This window comes from Lates calcarifer, linkage group LG14 (genome assembly GCF_001640805.2).
Source record: "Lates calcarifer isolate ASB-BC8 linkage group LG14, TLL_Latcal_v3, whole genome shotgun sequence".
Classification (NCBI taxonomy): domain Eukaryota; kingdom Metazoa; phylum Chordata; class Actinopteri; family Centropomidae; genus Lates; species Lates calcarifer.
The window spans coordinates 1,067,481-1,091,262 of NC_066846.1; the positions used below are offsets into that span (position 1 = coordinate 1,067,481).

A 23,782-nucleotide genomic window follows, 5' to 3' on the forward strand; every position below is an offset into this window, starting at 1 on the left:
ATTACATCAAAAAAGAGAATTTATAATTAGAGCTGATTTTTTTAATTTACCAACACAAGCAGTCAAACTTATAAGAGAATAATTGAGAATAATTCATCATATAATCAATTTACAATAATTAACAGAATCCAATTGGAGCTATGAAGTTATTTAGTTGATTGATGAGTTAAGCAACAATCTTGATGACAGGTGGATTTTGTCTATAGTTTTTTGTGCTGAATGTGCACAGCCTGTTTAATGCTTCTCTCTGTTCCCTGATAATAAACTGAATATTTTAGGGTTGCCAACCTGGGCTCATGTCGACAGACAATTCATTCATTAATCAACCGAATGGGCAGATCAGTCAATAATGCACAGAACTATTAGCTGAAGCCGTAGGTTTAATAACACAGGTTATTATTGGGTATAGACACACACAGGATTTTATGAAAATACCATATGGCATCCCCAGCACAAAACATGATGAGCTGGAGCTCATGGGGCCCTGATTTGCAGCGGACCCGCCTCCTGTATTAACCGCTGCTTTGCCGCAGCAAACCGCCTCAGTCATCGCATGATTTTGTCAGAACAACAGCATTAGTATTAGCAGCTTATCTGTATTAGCGCCTGCTGCTCCGGTAGCCCCCCACACCCTCCCCCCACCCCACGGGGTGGGTGTGCATTGTCGACGCTGTTACTGTCTCTTTAAATTTACCCAGGAGCCCCTTAAGGAGCCCCAGGGGCCCCTAGTCCGGCTCCCCACCCTGAAGACAAGCAAGAGCCTTAAAATACATTACTGGAGGCCTGCGCTGGCGCTTCCACACAGAGCAGGACGGAGGAGCGGGCTCTGTTCGCCGGCGGAATACATGATTGTGTGATTATATGAAAAGTTAACTTGGCTCCCGTGCGGGGCGCGTGGGGGGACATCGTACAGCACGGGCTCCTCAGCGATGGGCTCGTTATAGAGCGCCAGCCAGATGCGTGTCGAACGGTGTCGAGCGGTGTGAACATGTTTCTGTTGTAACATGTTGTTGTGAGTGTGACATGTCCCGCTTCGGCGCTACGGTACAGTGAAGGAAGGAGGAACTAGCCACTATTCAACAGCAGCCAGGCCAGTGATGGAAGAGAAAGAAACGGGGGAACGCGAGCCTGTGGACCTCCGGTGTGCCGAGCAGGCTGAGCTGCTCTCATTAATAATAAGCGGAGAAGAGGAAGCGACGCAAGAGGAGAGTGACTTGGGAGGTAAAGGAAAAAAAAAACTAGTGTTATTATTGTGGTGTTTCCCACCGCAAAGTGGGTCTGCGTGGCTGTCAGAGCCACGGCCATTGTCAAGCAGCCAGTTACTCCGTGTCACGGACAATGCCATAGAGCAGCATGGCCCCTCTTGTCTCTGTGGCTCCTATAAACAAAGGCTCAACAGCACGCAGGCAGGCGGACTGAGACACAAAGCTGCCACCCAGTGGACAGCGGCGGCACAGGCCGTCTTATATCAACGAATAAACAACCATATTATGGTTTGTTGATTCAAATGAGTTATATCATGTAATAAATTACATGAAAAGCCACTCACCTGCAAGGTAAAAACACTCGTTTTTGCATTAGAGCAGAGAAAGCTGCGAGCTAAGTTTCGTAAATAGCGATGTAATGTAAGCACACCAGCTGTCAATCATCAGGAGCCAAACAATGACAGCTTAAAGGATTACATTTAGAGAAAACCTCTCTATATATTTATATGTCACAGGTTACTTGCACCGCTTTAATGTCACTTTCTCTCACGTCTTCATGATGTAGCTAATCCTTTATTACAATCAAATTAGGTCAAGATCAAGATTTTAACTGTCTAACAAATTATACACAAACTTTGCATAAGAAGGAAAACATTTAGGGAAACTGCACACCACACAGCAAGAGCAGTCCCTTTGTTTTTGTTGTTGTTTTGTACATAGAAGACATTGGGGTTTAGATTTAAAGACGAATATGAGATCAGAATTAAGAATTTCAGCTTTTATTTTCTGGTGTTTCCATCTAGATGTGGTAAACTACTTAGAACACAGCACCTTTGTATCAAACTGTCCCTTCTTTATCTGTAAAAGTAAAGTGTTGTAACAGAAAGTCTATAACTTGTAAAGTAAACTAGAAAATGCATTTCCTACTGAAAATGCAATGTGAATGCTGAAAGCTGAAGGAAATTACTGAAGCAATGCTGAAAAAATCCCCAGCTAATATCAACTAAAATGCATTCCTTTGAAAACCAGGAGACTGAAATGCAAAACTGGAGCTGGGAGCTGAAAGATGTTGCTGAAACAGCTAGGCAGGAAGGAAGTAGAAATGAAAACAGAGAAAGAAGATATTCTTTGTATTGATATCAGATGAACTGCATCTTGACACAGCTGAAGGTTTGAGTTTCAGTTAAAATGGAAAGAAACAGTTCTATGGTGTGTGTGTGTGTGTGTGTGTGTGTGTGTGTGTGTTAGTGTGTGTGGAAGTTGAACCTCCTCAAGGGGTCTTCGGCCAAGTGAAAATAAGCTGTGCATCAATGAATGTGAGGCCTGAAACAGCTGAAGGTTTGGCTTTATGAACAGTTCAAAATTAAAGCTGAAGTTTAAACAAAGTTGTATCAACTGCCAAATACTGGTTAAAGGTAATCCACCAATCAGAATGATCCATGTGTTCATGTACATGCAGCCTGACAGTGCAGGGTCAGTAGCCCCTTTTACGCAGACTGTTTCCAACTCACCATTCTGTGTAAAAGGTACGACGAGAGAGTAAGGAGACATTGTTATCCCACCATTAAACCAGCAGCAGAGGTAGTCACAGAGCCAAATCAGCTTCTGTATAAAAGGGAGAGCTGGCATGGCAGAACAGACACCAACCAACGCAGAGGCGTCTGTGTGACACATCACGCCTCTGACTCCATGATGCCAGCATGCTATGTAAAATCACACACCAGGTCAGCGTTATGTGTATCTGTGGTTCAGTGTAAACAGCAAAGGCTGTTTAATTAAGTAAATGGACTGTACTTATGTAGCACTTTTCTAGTCATGTAGACCACTCAAAGCGCTTCACACTACAGATCACATTCACCCCATTCACACAGCACATGTTCTATATATAATGTGCTTTCTAAACACACTCACATTCACACACCGATGTGACACACATCGGAGGCAATTTGGGGTTCAGTATCTTGCCCAAGGCATGCAGACTGGAGCCGGACGGGAATCGAACCACCGACCACCGACCTTCTGATTGGTGGGCGACTGCTCTACCTCCTCCCGCCACAACCAAGGGTCTTCTTAATGTCAGTATAGTGTGATCTCTGTTTAAAAGGCGCTATTGTTACCAGAAAAGTGGTTTTCATTCATGAAGGTTATCTTGCTGAACAAAATATAGAAGTATCATAAACATTTGTTCAGGAAAGATTTTATCGTCTGTGATAATCCAAAAGCCAGTTGACCACCTGGCCACTCACATCACTCACCGACAACATCAACATCATCATCATCGCTACAGCACTGTAGAAGCCATTATTATAATCTCAGAACAGGAATGAAAAAAGTATAAAATTTAAACTGCAATAATTCAAAAAACTGCACAAGATATCAAAAAGCTGAGTGTAAATTTAAGAGCTGACAGTCTTGTGACCAGTTAAAAGCTTAAATGAAGTCTGTAGCTCAAAGTATGCTGAGGTAGTTGAAGTAGGAGAAAGTAACACATGAACATTCCCTTCATTCATTTCAATTGCAGAGATTTATTTGGAAAAAGCTTAATATTTGAATATGTTAAATATTATAAATGTATGTACACACACACACACACACATTAGCATATGTACCACATACCATATGTCTAATAGATCTAGCTTCTGTCAGTACAGAAGTGACATTAAATTCCACTCCCAGTCAATCCCATTGCCATTTCCTCTACGTGCTCTCAGCCTTAGGAAAACTGATCTGCTTCAGTTCTGATCTCACTGAGTCACCAGCCACTTACACTAACTCATCTAAATTAACAAAATGTTTTCAGTCCATGTACAACAAATACTGAAGAGTATTGGAACAACAAATGCTGAGTATTGGAATTGAGATATTTACATGTCTTTAAGATTTTTTGTGTCTTAAACACACCTAAAACAAACAACATACAAGGACTGATCTGTGTTGTGTTTTGTTCCTGTTAGAGGAGGATGGCCTTGCCAATGGCCATGGTGAGGAGCAGTCGGGGGCTGGCATGGTCACACCTGGCAAATCTCCTGGTACCAGCTACTGGAGCATCACAGAAGGCCCCGACCACCCACTCCTCCTCTCCCCAGCCCCTGGGCCGTCTGGACGAAAACCCAGGGTCCAAAGGGCCTCACGTCCAGGCCTCAGTCGGATCCCAGGTCGGGACCACCGCCGCTACTACCATGAGTACTGGCGCAGCGAGTACTTGATGGACTTTGACCCTCAGCGACATGGGATGATTTGCATGGTGTGTGGCAGCTCACTGGCCACCCTGAAGCTCAGCACCATAAAGAGGCACATCAGACAGAAGCACCCAGACTCCCTGCTGTGGAGCGCCGCCGACAAGGAGGTGATCCGCTCAGGCTGGGAGAGCCACCTGAGCCTCGGGGGAGGTCACAGGACGTACAGCTCTGTTGTTGGACCTTCACCTCAGGAAGAAGAGGAGCAGCTGGACTCAGGCCAACATGCTGATGGTGGGTAGGACCACTTAGACTGTATGTGATAGAAGTGTTGTAGATCTCTCACTTGGTGGCAGTATGAGTTTGTGTTTTGGTGTGGAGCGTGAGGAGGAGATGATGTAATAATTGACTGATGGTGTTCAGAAGAATGAAGAGGGAAGGACTGTGCCTGAACTTGACTGTTTCAACGCAGCCTGTGAAAAATATATTTAAGATGACAGAGGAAAAATGACAGAAATAATGATTTTTTGATTTTTTACAAATTTCTCATGTGCTCTGAAAACCTTTTTTAATTTTTAATGACAAACCATTTCAATATGCAAGGCAATAAAGCAACTGCTACAGCTTTTGTCATTAAAGGACAGAGATGGGTTGTTATGAAGCTGTGTTCATGTGATTTTGGGAAAATCAGTTGTATGAGACGTCCGGGTCGTCTGTAAAATGACACAGGCTCTATGTTGGAAAATAAAACCCAGGTGTATGCAAAATAAAAGTGAATGACTATGGAGGAGTCAGCTGCAACAAAACCCAAAGACTTTGGCACTTGCTAAGTCTGTGTTCATGTAGTGAAGCAGGATGGTAATTTTATACAGACTTTCCCTACAGAACCCATGTCCCCGCTCATACACAAAAATAAAGCTGATGAATTAAAAGAAAATACTTAAGGTTAACTCAATTATATCTGTAACATGTGTGATGATTATCAGTATTCATCTGCGTTTCAAAACAAGATGCAGCGAGTTAATCAGTGAGCTTTACAGGTTGATAAGAGGATATTTGAACTTTGTATAGAGCCAGGCTGCTGTTCCCTTGATTCCAGTATTATCTATTCATATTGATCTTCTCAGCTCATTCTTGCTACTTGTTACTTAGATGCATGTATGTTCATGTATGTATTTAAATAACAAATAGCAATGAGATGAGCTCAATAATGTCAGGACTTTTTACATTGAGTGTTACTTCGAGAAATCAAGTTATGTGTGTTATGTTTTCAAGCATGTGTTACACACATTCTGTTATTTCTGTATCAGAGCAGACAGTGCAGTGGAGGGACAGACAGACAGACACACAGCACACGTGTTCCTCACAGAACGAAAGTGTCTAAATTTAACAAATAGTCAAACGTCCTGCAGTGGAAACAACCTATTCAGACTTTGAGGTTAGTTTATTAGTTTAAGTTTCAGTCAGACTTTGCATGGAGTTATGTTAAACACAAGGATGATCATCACTCCATATTATAATCTCTCCTTTCATCTAACCGCTGAGCCATCGCTGTCTGCAGTCTGTGGTCATCATGAAAAGCTGATATGAGACACAGGTACCTGTATACATGGCTGAGACTTTTCCAACAAAAAGCACTTGAAAATAAAGTCGATTCATGGCCGTCTTTCTCCTTCCTTTATGTTTTTCATGTTCTCTGTACATTTGCATGGGTCCACACCCTGTGTTACTTACCCACTCCTCCTGCTACTGCACGCATTGTGATTTTTCTTCTTCTTTCTTATTGCTGTTGAAATGCAGAAACAGTCAGACATGATTCAGCAGCTACATACAAAGTGCATTAGTTTGCATAGAAAGATAATTCCATGTGAAATGAAATATAAAAGCAAACAATAAAGAGATTATTCCTAAAGACCTTATAGAAAATAGTGTAGCACAAGTAAATAAGAGTCAGCGAACTATAGTAACTTAAAAATGTCTTACAGCAATGTCTCTTTCCTGATTCTCAGCAGAACCTCTGGATCCTGTGACGCCCCAGGAGCAGCCACAACAGCCTCTCAGCCTTTCTCCTCAGTCTGAGGAGGTTGAAGCCCAGCAGCCCCAGGAGGAGGAGCAGGATCTCCCTGGTCCGTCGGCTCAGACCCTGGAACGCTACCTGAATGACTCGCTACACGCCTGGTTTCGCCAGGAGTTCCTGATGGAGTATGAGGCGGAGGCTGGCCGGCTGCTGTGCATGGTGTGCGGAGGAGAACTGCCCTCGCTTCACCTGGACCACATCAAGAGCCATGTGCTGGACACTCACCCCAACTCCCTGGTCTACAGCTCTGAGGAGAAGCACTGCATCCTGCAGGCCTGGGCTCAGACTCATGGTGAGAACAAACTGCACAACAATATATGTCCCACAGTTGTTCTCCAGAACTCTCTGTCCACACTGGTTTGGTTTACTGCTTAAAATATATGACATAAACTCAAACAGTTGTCTGTGACTGTGAATGTGTAGTTTGATAAATTCATCTTATCTGTCTAACCTTTGAAATCCACCTGTCCCCTACTCACCAACCCCTTTTATCACTGCTTATCTGGATCAGTGTTGCCATGGTAACAGTCTGTGGTTGTGTGTTTCATTAGTATACAATGATATTCTCCATAATTCAAGATTCAGATTGAATACAAAGATAAAACAGTTTCTGTGGAGCTCTGATGTCTGGTGGTGCAGCAGCAGACCTCTGTATGGCCTGCCAGGTGGCAGCAGGGTGAACAGGCTGTGGCTGTGGTGGTTACGGTCTCTGAGTATCCTGTGCTGGCACCTCACCACACTGATATCACTGAGGCTTGGTAGATGGGTGCTGATGATGTTCTTGGCAGTTTTAATCAGAGCCTTCCTGTCCTGCTCAGAGCACATCTCATATCACTTTGTGATGTTTCCAGTTGGCTAAAAGTTAACAGGAACTTGGCACAAGAATCACGTTTTTTCAAGTTTCTTTAAGAGGGTACAGTTGTTTCTTATCTTTCCTTATCAGGATGGAGATGTGTGATGACTGTGACAGGTTCTCAGGAACCTAAAACTATTCACCTGCTCCACCTCAGCTCCTCTGATGCAGACAGGGTGTGTGTGTCTGTGCTGCCTTTTCTCTAAAAATCAGCTCCTTGGTTTTGTTGACATTGAGTAGTAGCTCGTTCTCTGTGCAACACACTGCATGACTGTTGCTTCCCTCCTAATCTGAATTCTCATCACTGTGTGTAATCTGGACGGTGATGGTGGCGTCGTCTGCCAGCTCCACAGTAGAGTTCACTTCATGTCTTAGAATGCAGTCATGGGTGAACAACGTGAACAGAAGCTTCTTAAAGGACTTCATCAGAATGGGGGTGAGTGCCATGGGGTCGTAATCATTTAGACTAGACTCTGCTGGGGTGATGGTAGCTGTCTTGAAGCAGGTGGGAACACTTCACTATGACAGAGATAAGTAAAATGTTTTCTATATGTGCTATAAGTAATAGCACATAGCACACCAGCTACAATACAAATAGCATCTGGTTGTTTTGCCATGTGAATGCTGATGAGCTTGTACAATCTTGTGGTGCACTGGAGGAATGTAAAGAGCAGCAACAAACACACTGGTGACTGGTGACTGTGTTTGAGCACCAGGCAGCATTGATGTAAACCATGTCCACCTCCCCTATATTACCAGAGTCTTGTGTTCTGTAGCTGTTCTGTAGTAGTTGCTGAGTGAGCCTGCCTCTTATTTCATCCGTTTTATTTTACTGCGACTGGATAGTAGACTGGGTAGTGGAATAGTCTTAGGTCCGAGCTGACTCTGGACTCTTCCTTCTCTTTCCTGGGTTGATTGCGCTACTTGCAGTTACATTCAGTCTGGCCGCTCTGGCTGGCTAGTCGGAGGATACAGAGGGCAGAAGACGTACTGCACTTAATTGAGTTCCTGCACGTCCTTTTCCAACACTGATGTTCTATGGAATCATAAGTATCTGTGCTTCAGTGATAAAGGCAAAAAAATGCAAATGAAAAGAAAAATGTAACAAAATTTGAGGGAGCTGCTGGTTGCACATCAGCACGTTCCACCGTCAAGATGGTAATGATTTCCATGAGTCTTTGACACAGGCACACTGAAACAACCTCTTGGGAGTTGTAGTAGTTAAATGCCAAAGAAGTAATCTTTTAATGTTCTAAATGTTTATGTTTTCTGCCCCACAACAGAAGAATTACAAAACTCAATCAAATCAGAGCCCAGCACCAAAGAAGGTGGGGTGGACCTCTTTGCTCAGGATGTGGAGGCCATCCAGATTGACGCAGACTTGTACCCAGGAAGTGATGGCACTTTAACTCAGGACACTTGTCTTATCGGTGAGGACGGAGGTGTTGGAGCTCCGCAAGAGGGACCCCAGCCGCCCCGCCAACCCAAGAAGAGGCGGCTCCGCGGAGGCGATCCATGGCGGCTCCGCCTCGACTACCTGGTGGCCTACGGGCCTCAGGGCCAGGACACGTTCTGCATGGTGTGTTCTCAGGTTCTGCATGAAACCAAGGTCAGCAGCTTCCGCCGCCACATACAGGAATGTCACCCTGAGGCCACAACGCTGAGCCGACAAGAAAGGGAAGCCATGGCTGCTGCCTGGACCAAAGATTATTCTAGTGAAGGCAACATTCAAGATGGTGAGATGATTTTAGCTATTGTTACATGCTACTGTAAAACAGAAAGTTCTTAAATAGTGGCCTTATTGTCATTCAGTATGCAGCAAGTGTATACAGAACGAAATTTCGTTTGCATAGGCCTCAGTTTTTCAGTTTCAGTGCAGTGCAAATGTATGTGCAAACATTTCTGCAAGCAGAATGGGAAGATATATACATAAATATTAAATATGTACAGCATGATTTTAGGGTGTATGGCGATTGATCACTCCTATTGATCCATGGGATTGATGAGGCCGGAACTACAGTTTTTGCACAATTTCAAAAATGTGAAAAGAAGTTTTGTAAATTTGCACTCAATGTGTATCTCAGTAAACTGAAATTGAATTGTAAGAACTGAATTTGAATTATGAGCTCTGAATGTGAAGAACATAGAGAGCTGAATAAACAAATAAATAATTTCAATCAATTCCATAATATTACAATAATGTTTCAGTTTCAAATTTATTTGAATTCACTCAGATTCAGTTTTTTAATGTAATTATTCAAGTTGAGTAATTCAAATTTGCATAGAAATGATTCATACCTAGTCATTTACAAGTTTTATTTGAGAATTTTAAAGAATTGCACAATTTCTTGAGAATTTTTTTAGCTAGTGTTCATATCACACAGAATCATTTGATTTTAGGAAATAGGATGAATAGAGTATATCTTAGCTAAGATGCTGTTCTTTCTTGTCTCACTTGGTGATGTGGCCTGATTGAAACAGATTTTCTTACACACAAATCTTTGCATATTGCAGCTTTAAGATACACAATGTGACATACCAACTTGTAATATGACGAGGACAGCTTTGATCTTGGCAGAGGAAATAGACAAGCATATAATATTATGATATTTCAGTATGGTGGTTTGATTTAGCTGAACTACAGCAGCAGCCTCCCTCTCATTCACTCATTGTTTTCAGAGATCAACCTTAGTGAAGCTACGATGGGAGAGATGAATGAGAGTGACACCTCCCCCGATGTCAGAACATCTGGTAAAATGATGAAGAAGGAGGATGGTGTGAGTGGACGAAAGGGTAAAGCGAAGGACAGCAGCACCACAGCCACACCCTCTCGTCACGGCCATTACCCTGGGAAGGATCAGAGGAGGAACTACCAGGTGCGCTGGCGGATGGAGTATCTGATGGACTATGACTGCAGGAGACACGGACTGATCTGCATAGTGTGTGGAGCCACTCTGGCCACACTGAAAGGTCAGCACCATCAAGAGGCACATCCAACAGGTACACCCCCACTCTCTGGACTACAGCCCGGAGGAGAAGCAGCAGGCCCTGCTGAGCTACAACCAGTCCGCCCTGCACTTCATCCACTCTGATGACTGCTTCTCCTCCCAGGACCATGGGCAAACCGACTTGGCTCCCAGTCCAGCACACTTTGGCACTTAGAAAGGGCTTCCGTCTGTTGCTCCTCACATGGCCCCGTTCAGAAACAGCCCTCTACTTTCTTTCTTTAAGGGAAATTCAGGTCAAACATGGTCTTACTCTCCTATTCCTGCTCCAAGCCCTCTTTGTTGCCCAGTTCCCCAATCTCTACAATCAGTGCTGAGTAAAATGTTACCAAGACCAGTTGTCATAATGGACAGAATGATGAGAGTAAGACCCAGGTCAGGAAACACTTGAATTTCCCTTTAAGTTTAAATCTGAGAGTACTGCTGTGGATAAAGTGGCAGGTAGCAACTGCTGCAAACAACATGACACAACCAAAAAATGTCTTGGCCTGATAAAATGAAAGTCCAGCCATTCATTTGAAACTAAGGCCTTACTTGCACAGGATCAGTACTACACAAGTTCCTTATGGGATTTAGGAAATTCTTATTCACATCCCTGTGTGCACATTTGCATGGATGGACAAAATCAGAATTTAGCAGATAAATCTCCCAAACAGGTTGTATGTTTAAATACCATTAAAACATGATGTAGCTTGATCATTTTCCACGTCATAGAAAACACTATGTGAAAACCAAGGAGTCTTAAAAAAGATTATATAGCCCGTAGTGAGATGCTGAGTCATAGTCTCTGCTGAAATGTGGTGAGTAATTTGCATTAGAAATGTAACTTTACAGATCACACACTCTGTAGAATGTTTATTGGGATTAAGACTATAGATTACCATCACAATTACTATATATCACAGGGGATCCCCAGTTAAAGGCCTGGTCAGACCAGCATTTATGATTTCAAAGCAAATCTCACTGCAAAAATCCAATGAATTTGTTGTGTTTGTCAGACTTTCCTGTGCTGAGCTTCAGCTAGCTTAGCAGGCTATAGAAAGCCTGTTAAGCTAGCCTGACATTACCTCCACACTAGCTAGTTGTCCATTAGCTCTGTACAATCTCTCCTTCATCAGTCTTTCAGAATTTTTTTGCCTGTGATCAGTGGACATCTACAGTAACATGTAGTTGCATCATGATTTTAACAAAGTTAACAATTTACTTTGTTAGCATACACAGAAATCAGAGCTAAACCTTTGCAGCGCGGCCACAAAACTAATTTGTTCCACTCACTTGTGCCATTAGCGCTACAATTTTCTTAGCTAGCATGTAAACTGTTAGCTCAGTAGCTACAGCAGGTTGCCACCCAGCTTCATAAGTAGTCATTTGATGAATTCAGCAGAACCTGCTTCGCAGGGACACATACATGGAATCAGTTTCTGGTCTGACTGGGGGATAATACTGAAAATGAGGCTTTGGACATTAAAACTCCGCCATGCATTGTCCATTTCCTTGGACACCTAATGAGTACCTGGACTTTCAGTTTTTAATGGCACACTGACTACTTGTAGTATGTCCATTCTGTCCATTTCCATTCTACCAGTTATCTTTCAGGTCCAGGAAGGGGCCCGGGGCTTGTTTCTGGTTGGGGCCAGAGTCTTTCGCTCTCAGGAAGTTAGAAACAGTCTTCGGCCAGGCAGAGCTAAATTAGTTTTACGATAATGTGTCTGAAGACAACACAGCACTTTGCCCTAAAAATGTACTAAACTCCAGCTTTCCTTCTGTACAGCTAATAGAATGAGACTGTATTTGATGTTATTGCTGAAGACAATGAATGCCAGTGCGCAGTCAGTGAGTTCAGATCTCTCTAGTGTATTTAATTCCTTGTTTACAGTGGAGGAGAAGGAAGTCCTCCTCTCTCTCAACTATTATAATGAGATATGTTATCTCTGTCATTTTGCATTGTTGCTACATCGGCCTGCATCCTTTGCATCACCCACGACTCATCCTAGCTAAAAGCTGCACAAAAAAGAATATGTAAATACATATATGAAAAATTTGAATTATTTTTCATTTATACAAGCACTTTTCTGCACCCTGGTTTCTACAAAACATGTTTGTAATTATGTCCCGGTTTTTCTACTTCATTCAAGATTTCACCCATGTCATTCTTTAATGGATGGAGAATAGCTTGTTGGACTTTTGCATTCACTTTCGTTTTTTTCATTCACTGTACAAAATTTATGCAACAAAAGGAGTTAAAGAATAATTTACAACTGTCTGAGAAAGAAAAGTCTGCCATAAAATGTCACTTCTTCACCTGGAAAAAGTAACTCAGGGATTCTGTTTTCATCAACAACCATTTCAGTAAACTTTTAGGATCCTGTTAAACTGTTGTGGCATTTGAAGATACTGGATACATTTATCTGCTTTGGGTTGTATGGTGTGATGCCACAAATGTTATGGGCCAAAATAAAGTCATAATGTTAGGATAATTAAGTTGTAACTTGAAGGAAAAAGTCATGATACAAAAAAGTAAATTTAAAAGAGAAAATTTTGTTATAAAATTCAAAATATTTTGAGAAGGTTGAAAATTAGAACGAAGTAGTTATTTTGAGGAAAAAAAACATAATATAATTAGAAAAAAGTATATTTAGAGAACAAAGTTGTAATATTTACAAAATCTTTACTGGAAAAGCAAAACGTGCACATGTAATTTAACCAGTATCCTCACAACATATGACATTTTACTCTCAAAGAATAGGATGACTTTATTCCTGAAATGTGACTTAATTAATTACTTTATATTGTAACACAGTCACTTTTTGCTCTTGAAATTCAGAATTACTTAATATTTTTCCTCAAATTTACGACTTGGTTCATTATTTTCTCAAAATATTTTCATTTTATTCCTGAAATCTCAATTTTTTTCTCATCTGTGGCCCTACCATTCTACTGTTGTACATAAAGGTGAATGACACATAAAAACTAAATTGCTACAATTTTGAAGAATGATCAGAATTGACTTTTTGATACAGAAGCCTAAGCAGACTCTCCCTGTTACACTCTGATAGCAGAGAAACAGTGGTGTTTCCATTTCACTGATCCACCCTGGCTCAGAACAGGCCCACACATCACACTTGAAGAAATCTGACATAGCACTTAATTATTTAAAATGGAGTAAGATACAGTGAAATGAATGCTTTTGAATTTGAAAATGAGATATAATAATGTTTTTACTTGTATGTGTGTGAATGATCAGCTTCTCAATTTTCTTCACTTTGACTTCGTCTGCTCACATTTCATCTGTACATGGCCAACATGTGAGATATGCATTCTCTCCTCCTATGATCTTTGAATAAAAACTCAACACTGTGAAGCTGTTTGCTTATTTACACAACATGATTTCAGCTCAAATGTGCTGTTAATCACAACAGCCAAGTTTGTCCAAGATTAACCTTTTTTTGAAGAGCGAGTAGCCTTGCTATCTAATCTATGTTTAGGCTTCATGATCCAGCTAAATGTTACTGAGATGTACTTGTGGAGGTCTGGACTAAAGGATTGTTGCTCTGACAACTCTGGATTTTCCAGAACCTTAAAATCCAGGTTCATGTCAGAGTGCCAGCATTCAATTGTTGTCCAGGTATAAAGAGCAAGGCCCAGGCATTACATCACTCTGCTATAAACACTGTACTGTATGTTCATGTGTAACACATCGGCTAACATTGTGACATTCATTCAGTATTTATGACTAAGTGGCTTTGATTCTCTTATGTAATACCACATAGGCTTTAAATGGGATGTCAAGTGTTCATGTGCCTATGAACACTGTTTCAGTGTGCTGGCTTGGTCTAAAATTAGAAACTATAATCCTCCCTCCACCCAAACACTGTAACAGACAGCAGCCTCCGAAGTCAAATCTTCTTATTTTGGATATTTCATCTGGATGCATTTTGTAATCCTCTGTCCTCCTACACTGCAGGCATGCTGGGAAAACATATATTATAAAGGTCCTCAAATGCTCTTTAACCCAGAGACGAGTGAACAGACGCACTGAGCCTCTGGTCCTTTGATGTGTTTTTATTCATTTCACTTTGACATCAGTACAGAGACCACATACTTTTTTTTTCAGTTTTCTTTTTTTTTTTTCTGCAACATCTTTCCCGAAGCTTCAAAAATTGGAACCAAAGTCAGAGCTAATACAAAACAAAGCTGATGTTAGTGAACAGTGTCTAGATAACAGTAAAGAGTCAAAAGTAAAACAAGACTCCTCAGAGACAAGTAACGTCAAATACACTCCTGCAACACACTCCCATACCCAATGAAAACACAAAGGGACAAACGGGAAAAGGAGAGAAGCAACATGCTGTGAGGGAACAGGTTCAAATATGTGTAAAGTTTCATTCGTATTATATATTACACTCTAAAGAAATAAGCAAAGTACAACTGAGTAGTAGTGATCTACTGTATATAGCCTTGGTAGCACACTAACATGGGTAACATGGCCTTTCCTGAAGTTTCACTTAAAGGTGCAGTGCATAATGAGCTTTCATAGCACAACACTTGTGGGGTGAGGTCAGACTGACAGAATGGTTCAGCTCTAAGGTAGCTGCTTCAACGTTTAAGGGTCGATTCAAGCAAAAATACAAGACATACCTCCCGTGGTATCTAGCCTTGCAGGTAGATTTGGTTCTATTTTGTTCTTCCAGACTTCAGAGAACAACATTACAACATTTCCATGTGCAACCTTTGTCATATTTGCCTCGGTTTTTAATTCAATTCAGTGTCACAGAGATTTCTACCTCCACACTAAGCCAATGGAGGTTTTCAAGTGGAACAATAAAACAGAAGTTCCTTTAATTCTGGATGATCGCCAGTAACACTATGCTTTTTTTTGCAATTTGATTGAACTGACCCTTTAAATAAAATAAAATGTATGTAAACCAAACATTTAATACAAATGTATTCCAGTATTTTATGAGGACTTTAAGATGAAAATTAAAAGGATTATGCAACTTCTTGACACTCAAATAAATAAACATGATGCATAATCACATTATCAGTCTCTGCATTCAAGCCTGATTCCCCCTTTCACACCCCTCAGCCACTGTGGAGGCTGTGCACATCCTGCTTACTTCAGCCTCAGGCTAACTGACACCTCATCAACATGAGTACAAAGTAGGACCACAACCTGCCCAGCTAAGGGGTTTGAAGGAGGGAGGAGGAGAGGCTTAACAACAAGCATCTGTAACAGAAACGTTGCATATTTTGGTTTAGACACCCAGAGTCTGAATGAGACACCGTGCAAGACGTCAGTGAGACGACACCCGGTGGAGGGCATGCACGGGGAGGAATGTTCTGTCAGAGAAAACATTCTGCTCACAGAAAGATGTCTGAGTAGTTCGAGTTGTTACATTGTTGCATCGAGAGGCTCCACTGTTGGCCATTCAGTATTCAGGGGACGTTTGCTCAAGTGCAAACTTACTTTGGGGCATGAGGAAATGGAGAGCAACACTAACGGAATTTTCTTTCCTTCTACATACTCGTCCCTTAAAACAATATGGAGATGTTGCAGTAGTACTAACATATGACTATGGTTTTTACTGAGCTCAAAAACACCATTGAAACAATCACAAGTAATAATCATATTTAACAAAAGTCGGGGTCAAAAATATGATACAGCCTATATAAAGGGTGAGAATCTTTCCAGCTTATACTATGACGTGCTTCGTGGCAGTCAGAGAAAAAGAACAAAATGACAAAAAGAGCTCTATAATAACCACTCTGAAAACTGCTTCCACATTCCCCAGCTACACACTATTCAGAGTATCTCACCCCAATTTTGTTATACCAACCCTAATCTTAAAATGTCTCTCAGGTCACTGTTGAGGCTTTGTACAGAGTCTAAAATGTGCCAAAAGAATAATTTTTACATTTTCAAATAGGACAATAAATTAAATTACTAGTTAACTCTACCATTTAAAATTACTGGCCAGACTGACGGCATATTTGTGATTCCATTTTTTATCTGTTTCAAAGATAGGTTGAGGAGAAGATAATTTAAAAGATTTCATTTTTCCATAAATGTTAACTATGGCATGGGCTAAATGCAAAATTAATATAAAAAGGCTTTTGTGTTAATAGGTTGTAAATGATTGTAGGAGTTAAATTCTTCACCATGGAAGTTTTCAAGAGCTGTCAGCCCCGTCTCATGGTCTTCAAAGCTCTGGAAAAATGCCGTAAGTGTTTTTAAATTAGATTTATTGGATAAAGGTCTTGGCACACTTTAGACTCCAAAGCTTTGACACTCAACGTGAGTTGAGTTGATTTTTTTGTAAATGAAAGTGAGCTGTGAGGACATTTTAGAGATTTCGGGGTGTGATAACACATCAGTTTATTTCTTAACCTATCAAACCATTTATGTCTCAAGAGGCCTCTGACAGACCTTCAGTTTAAGATGATGAAGCTCAATGACACTAACATAACTCTTACAATGCTGTTGTCAAGCTAGTAGGGAGTCAAAGCAGCCATTCTAATTAATATCAATAATAGTAATAATTAGTGATAAGAATAATCAAAATTTACAAGTGAATGTGAGATCTCAACACTTTGTGGCTTGAACAGGTGCGACAAAAAAGGAGTTAGAACTGCTGTAAGTGAGGGAACTTTCCTTTGATATAAAAAGCGAGGCTAACATTGTTCAATACAGCAGAGAGAGCCTGTAGTTGTCTTCAGGTGTATTTACATACAGAAAACTGCATCTGATCAAAGAGGGTGAACTAGACCAAATTATCACAGCTGGCTCAGTGTTCCAATCCTTTTATTTCAACCTGCTGATGGGTTTAAAAAATAAAAGTTCAGTGCATTGCAGAAACTTACATACAGAAGTACCTGTGAGGTGAATGGAAACAAACTCAAAACAGGCCAATCAATAAGAGCAAACCCATTACCAGCTTCTAAAAATGAACTCATATCTATCCATACAACAGCTGCAGAGCAAGAGAGCAGGATAAGACTATCCACAATAACACCCAAAAGGTTGGTTTTCTTCTACTTTTTTTCTTTCTTTTTTTTTACATTTCTGTTTTTCTTTAATGTTTCCAGCTGAAATTAGCCACTTATGTTCAGGAAAATGTGTGGTTTAAAGTACAGACATTTGCTTTTTGGTGACATAAACAGCCATCATCCATCCCCCCTTGCTTACTGCACGATGAAACCAGGTCATATATTCAGTCTAGTTCACTCAACCCTGCCTCCATTCCCCTGTGGCACGCCCACAGACAGGCGGGGTCCACTGCGGCGTTACATCACATCCGCTTCCTGTCTGCACAGGCACAGTTCTTTTCTAATGCTTGCAAGTTAAGCTGCGCAGTAGTCTTACATTGAATATCGAGTAGCTCAGAGATTTTCTACCTAGCAAGGTTCAGTGTAGTAGGATGGTGATGGTAGATGGAGTGGGGAGGGACAGTTAGACTGGGGAGGGGTACGGGAAGGTAAGGAGGTTTAAGATGGTGATAGAGATGAGGATGATGGTGATGTGGAGGGTTCTAATGGAGGGGGATGATCATTCAGTTTTGCTGCGCTTCACAGCTCCGGGAAGTTTCTCTTGCAACCTGAGGGAGAAAAACAACAGGCGTGAAATGAAAACATCTGTCAACTAAACCAATGCACTAAAGCTGCTGGTTGTAAGATGATCAGTGATGATTACATTCACTTACTTGGCGATTGTGGTGTTGACTTGAGTACGTGCCAGGTCAATGTACTGATCAATCTGAGTCTGGAGGGAAGATAAAAGGAGAGAGGATGAGCAAAACACACACACAACAACACACAATTAAATACTATTACCAACTAGTGGAACCTATGAGCTACATTATGAGCCTTCCGGTCTGTGCAAAATGTGTGAATTTGACACAATCTGAGGTCTGGAGAGTTCGATGACCAGGATCAGGATCTGCTGGCTTTATTAGCCTGTGACCTCTAACATGCACTAGTGGTGTTTTTCAGCACCTCCTCCAGTCTTAGGTGATGATGCTTGGGAAATGCTGAATGGCACCTTTATGCTGGAAACTAGTTGAAAGAATTCTCAAAGTAGCTCAAGATCTTGCTTATGAGTGAAGGTGAGGCTGGAACATGAGGTCACCAGGAGGACTGATGCAGTGTTAACAGTAATGTGGACATCTGTCAACATGTAGCTGAGCCTGAAGGTGAACCTCTTGATTTACCCAACAATCTATATACAAACCCTCACCTGTGGTTATGTCTGGGTTAGAGAGAGAGCAGGAATAGACTTTAGACCGGGCTGAATGATGTGTCATACTGACTATTTTAGTTGTGTCTGAGACTCAGTTTGTCATCTGATACGTTCATGATCTGGGACGGTGGATCACACTCACCTTGTTCTTCTCATAGACTGGAGGCACAGCGAAGAGCAGGATGTCAGCTGGAGAACAGAGAGAGAGACAGGTTAGAATGTCAGATCCAAATATTAATCCACAGTTTCAAATAATGCAGCAAACACCTGCTACAGTGCTACATTTAATACAATATTAGAATCACCTCACAATACAGTGCAGCTCAATGCAACATCAACACTAACTACAGTTTCTAAAACAACCACAGTTTTGATCAACACCTTACTTTTCTCTTTACAGATAATCTCTGTCCTCTAAGGGTCAGGCCCTTACAGTCCAGGTGGGTCAACAGTCCATAAAAATGCCAACAAATTCATCTAGATCTACTCACAATAATAAGCTCTGTGAGCAGTGGTGAGTGGCTGTCAGACTTTATCTCTAACGAACATCTTTCTTACATTTATGGAAGTTTAAAAGACCTACTTTATTAAAGTGATAATTCTCTTATCTTATCGTAGAATATATGGAAATGACCATGGTCAATTTGTTGACCATGACATTGTCTTTAGATGTGTGTTTGTTTACATAAGAATCAGCAACATTTTAGCCACATGATGCCAGTAAACAGCAGCATTTTCACTGTTGCAGTGACTAAGCTGAATGAAAATATGTTGAGACACGTTTAGCGTCATTTCTGTGGTCTGTGTCAGAGGTTAACTATGGGTGGGGCGCGCGCGCGCGCACACACACACACACACGCACGCACGCACACACACACACACACACACACACACACACAGCCACAGAGAACTGGGTAAAAGTATATATGTATAAAATAACATGTTACTCGAGACTAACAGGTGTTTTAACAGGTGTATGATAACTAAAGGTCCACAGTCCACAGATCTGGTGTGGGAACATTTTGGGCCATAGAATCTACTGATGAAATTGCCAATGTGAGGTGTTCAGGACCATCTGTAAACTGCAGCTACAGAAAGTAAGCTGGGTTGCCTTCTCCCTCTCTAATCAGCATGGGTCTCTAAGAGCCTATTAATGCAAACACAACAGTATGTTGACTTTTTAAAATGATTATCATGATCATTTATGTTTACTTAGGATATTTCAAAATTTCTAATATGTTTTTTTACACATTCCAATTCTAATGTTTGAATATTTTTAAGAATTAAAAATTGATTGCTCTTTGAAAAGGTGTCCTTGTATTATTATGGTATTATATTATCATATTGCTGACATAAAATGGTCTTAACATTGCAATATTATCATTAATAATATCTCACCCAAGAAAAAAAAATAGTGGGTCACCTACTATTACTATTACTCACATTTATATAAATGTGTGTAAATTCATACTCAGTAGTATTAGCTCTGACATGAATCCATTTATTAATCATTAAAAACCATGTCAATCAAATTTGTATTTGTAAAAGTTTCCATTACAATTGAGGAAAGAGACATGGCTGATTCTTTATGTGAACTGAATGTACCACAGAGAGAGCAACATATCAGTGGGTTGCTGCTCTAATCCAATTACTTTGAATGTGAGCATTTTAATGGGTAAAACAGAAACTTGCACTTTTTCCTGCAGCGTGGTGAATGTGGCGTTTGTTTTGGTTTTGCTTACCCAGGATGAGAATGGTGATTCCATTGAAGACAGCTCCTACATAGGTCAACAGCCACATGACCACAGCCAGCTGGGGAGAGAACAGCAAACACAGAAGCACACAGAGCACATCAGAGAGGTGAAGCATTTCTAGGAAAACATCCAACACTTCACATACACTCAGTTCATTAGTTTAACTGACATCTGAGAAAATCAGACTGTAAACTCTCAAACTGTGTTAAATAACAGTGGCCAACACAAACTGATAAGGGTCAGAAAAACATTGATGGTGGGTGGTATTGTTTGTACTATGGTGCCAAGAGCTCAGAGAGCTGTTTGCACCAGACATCCTCAGATGTGTTGGAGCCTAACCAGTTCTGAGGCAAGAATGCTCCAAAATTCCTCCTGAACTTGTGCTGCAGTCATTCAAACTTGACTTTCTGAAAAGATTTGGGCCACACCTTTCCATTACTGCAAGACGCTAAACTAAACTCCCATGATCCACCCAGACAGGCGTTTTCACTAATGTTGCCTGATCAGACCTCTTCTCAGGACTGTGTAGGTGTGTACAGACGGAACCTGGCTGTCAGCTCACTGTCTCTCCTGTTAGTTCTGTTGTTCCTGTTAGGGAGGGACTACCTGCACATTTATCATTCTTGTTAGTTGATAGAGTCTGATGACACCATTACCAAGCTCCTGCATAGCTGTGCCCATCCTCATCAGTCAGAATAACTAACACACCGTGTGGGTGTGAAGAGACTTTAAAGGGTAGGTTGGAACTTTTTTCAGGTCAACCTAACATCCTCTCACCAGGGGCTTTTCAGAAGGCTTTGTTTCCACTGTTTTACAGACTGGGATGTTTTTCATATATATATATATATATATATATATATAGACACTGCTGATATTGTTATTTCTGTCACAATACCTCAAGATGAGATACAAATTTATATGCCAACAGTGAATCCAGGGCAGAGCTGGACTGGCACAAACCTGTTGATGGCCCAAAATGGTGTCCAGCTCAGTGAACCACTTTCCAGTTTGTCAGTTAGCTCCACTTCCACTTATTGATTTTCCTGTTTCATCTAATTCTTTCTTCCTGCCAAACAGCAGTCGATGAAATCATCCTTTTGTGATGTCATAATACATCATCTTGATTGATTATAACACCACTGCCAAAGCCTGAAAATACCAAAAACTTGTTTGGTATCTCCTTGATCAGGAACTTGTTCCCAAAGTGGTTTGCAAGCAGTGGAAACAAAAGCTGGAACAAGGCTACATGATTCAGATTCTGCGGTGAAAATAGCTGAAAGAAGAAATGTTGTGTTACAAGGACGATAACTCTGTAAGACCTAATATAATGTCAATTAATAGTAATAAATCACATTTTATGTTCAAGACTAAAACTAAATAAAAAGTAACATCTGAAAATGAGAACTATGATGAAATTTTTTATCAATAAAAACTAAACAATAATGTTAAAGACTGATGAATGGATGTTTGCTGATTAGCAAAACAGTTCCCTTTGCTGCCCAAAATCTCTCTTGTTCTGTGTATTAACTGTACACAAAGATGGTGACGGCTGTAGCCTCAAAATGACATAATAGACATACACATTTAAAATGAATGAGAAAATGATACTAACATGTCAGTGACGAAAACTAGACTAAAACAAACAAAAAATCAAATGAGTGAAACTCAATGAACACCAGGCGTCAAAATTTATATTTGGGTACATATGATAAGCATCCCCTTAAAACTGAGTTATATAAATTTTTTTTTCTTTGGGTGTGTGTGAGACCAACTCCCTCCACATGTTGAGTTACTAATCAGTAAAAAAAAACTGCTCCCAGGAGAGGAGTAGAGTGGGAGTAGTTTTCCATTATATGAAGATTAAAATGGGATGACAGTGGGCCGTGGGTGAAGGCTGCAGCCACACTCACCTTTAGGGAGTCCACGAGGTCCTCGACCAGAAAGAGGCGGCTCATCTGCTTTAGGGCTCGGTTGATGTAGGTCAGGCTGGCGTCCACGTGCTTGCGGAAAGTCTCTGGAGGGATGCTGACATCCTTATCTATGAGTGTTCTGCAGATAGGGAGGAGGAGGGGAAGGTGAGCACAAAATGAGGCTAAGTGTCAGGGCCGAAAGTGCTGCAGGAAAACGTACAGAACCACCCTGTGATGAAGAGGATTCAAGGAGGAAACAGAAACAGGGAGCTCTCATTTCACTTCAGATGCTCAATAAAAAACATTCTATTACAACATGTAGCACAAACTGACCACATGATCTAAGGGTGGTTTACCAGTGGCTCAATGATAACTTGAGTAGCCAAGTCAGATTTCTTGTTTGATTTCAGAACTCAGTGTCTGGCTAGTGTTGCACAGCATGCTGATAATAGACAGGCATCGCAATACCCAGCCATTAAAATTAGGACTATTCCCCATTTTATTAGTATCTGTACTTTGAGAATGACGGCCTCAGTGCCCTGAGCAGCTGGACCCCAGTTTGACACCCGGACCTTTGCTGCATGTCATTCCCCTACTCTCTCTCCCCATTTCCTGTCTCTCTCTACTGCTTCATGCCACTGCTTTAACACCATGCAGGCATAGGGGGTGTGCCAACCATTTTTTTCCAACCTGTCTCAAAAATATAAAGAGCAACAGGTAAGTGAATATGAAAGATAAGAATTACACAATGCCCACATCCTCCAGTGTACATCAAATGAGCATGATTTATTTTGTGACGAGCAAGCATTTTTCACCAGCAGTTAGAACCAATGATAACTGTTTAATTTGGCTTGATTTTTTTGGCAAACATCTATATATACATAGACAACGTTAACACTGGTAACGTTAACTTTATCATAACAAGCTACTAAAAATCAGGTGTTCACAAGTATTCAGATCAACACCAATTAAAAATGAACAATTAATTCTCAGCACTGGTAACGGTAATCACGGCATGTGCATTTTTGTCTATTTTTGGACCACACATGAAGTCAAATTTAGGAGACAGCAGATTACTGCATACTGTAAAAGCTTTCATAAAACTGTGATACTGATCTAATTATTTACAATAATCAAATGATTAATGTCATAAATGTACCAACTCACTGTCAACACATCATGGTGATGAAGCTCAAACCCAGGATTAGCCTGCCACATGGTCAATACAGCTCCTTGGTGGAGGTATGTGCTCTAACGAGGTTTTTTTTAATTGATTTAAAAAAAAAAAAGTATAAAAAATCATCTATTATTGTCATCTATTATTCCATTACTTTTCCTGATGTTTTAGGTTTCACATGTGTGTAGAAATATTGAGGCAGGTATCCTATCTGAGTAATGATTTTGGTATCAAGACAACATTATTTCTGGCACATACTCCTGCGGCATGATGTTTTAAAACTCATGTGGCTGAGGAGTTTTTTTTTTCAAAACAGAACTGAACATATGAACTTCACAAGTTTGGAGAACACCTACGGTAAATTCTAAAAGGATATATTTAACTCAACT

General features: G+C 40.8%; 2 protein-coding genes across 4 annotated transcripts in view; one reads left to right on the forward strand and one right to left on the reverse strand.

The window, feature by feature from the left end:
* Positions 1-562: 562 nt before the first annotated feature.
* On the forward strand, positions 563-17,456 carry zfta (zinc finger translocation associated). Its single transcript, XM_018671088.2, is given in 6 exon segments — positions 563-1,221; positions 4,160-4,675; positions 6,391-6,750; positions 8,595-9,047; positions 9,991-10,277; positions 10,279-17,456. Coding segments are annotated over 6 exon segments (1,935 nt in total). The 5' UTR covers positions 563-1,097; the 3' UTR covers positions 10,474-17,456.
* The window catches only part of rtn3 (reticulon 3), a 36,700-nt gene continuing 27,281 nt past the window's right edge, over positions 14,364-23,782 (reverse strand). For all 3 annotated transcript variants that reach the window (XM_018671085.2, XM_018671086.2, XM_018671087.2), the window contains 5 exons: positions 22,217-22,355; positions 20,295-20,364; positions 18,695-18,741; positions 18,017-18,075; positions 14,364-17,911 (listed from right to left, as the gene is read on the reverse strand). In XM_018671085.2, the coding sequence (XP_018526601.1) occupies positions 17,863-17,911; positions 18,017-18,075; positions 18,695-18,741; positions 20,295-20,364; positions 22,217-22,355 (364 nt within the window). In that variant the 3' untranslated portion in view covers positions 14,364-17,862. The remainder of the gene's footprint in view (positions 17,912-18,016; positions 18,076-18,694; positions 18,742-20,294; positions 20,365-22,216; positions 22,356-23,782) is intronic.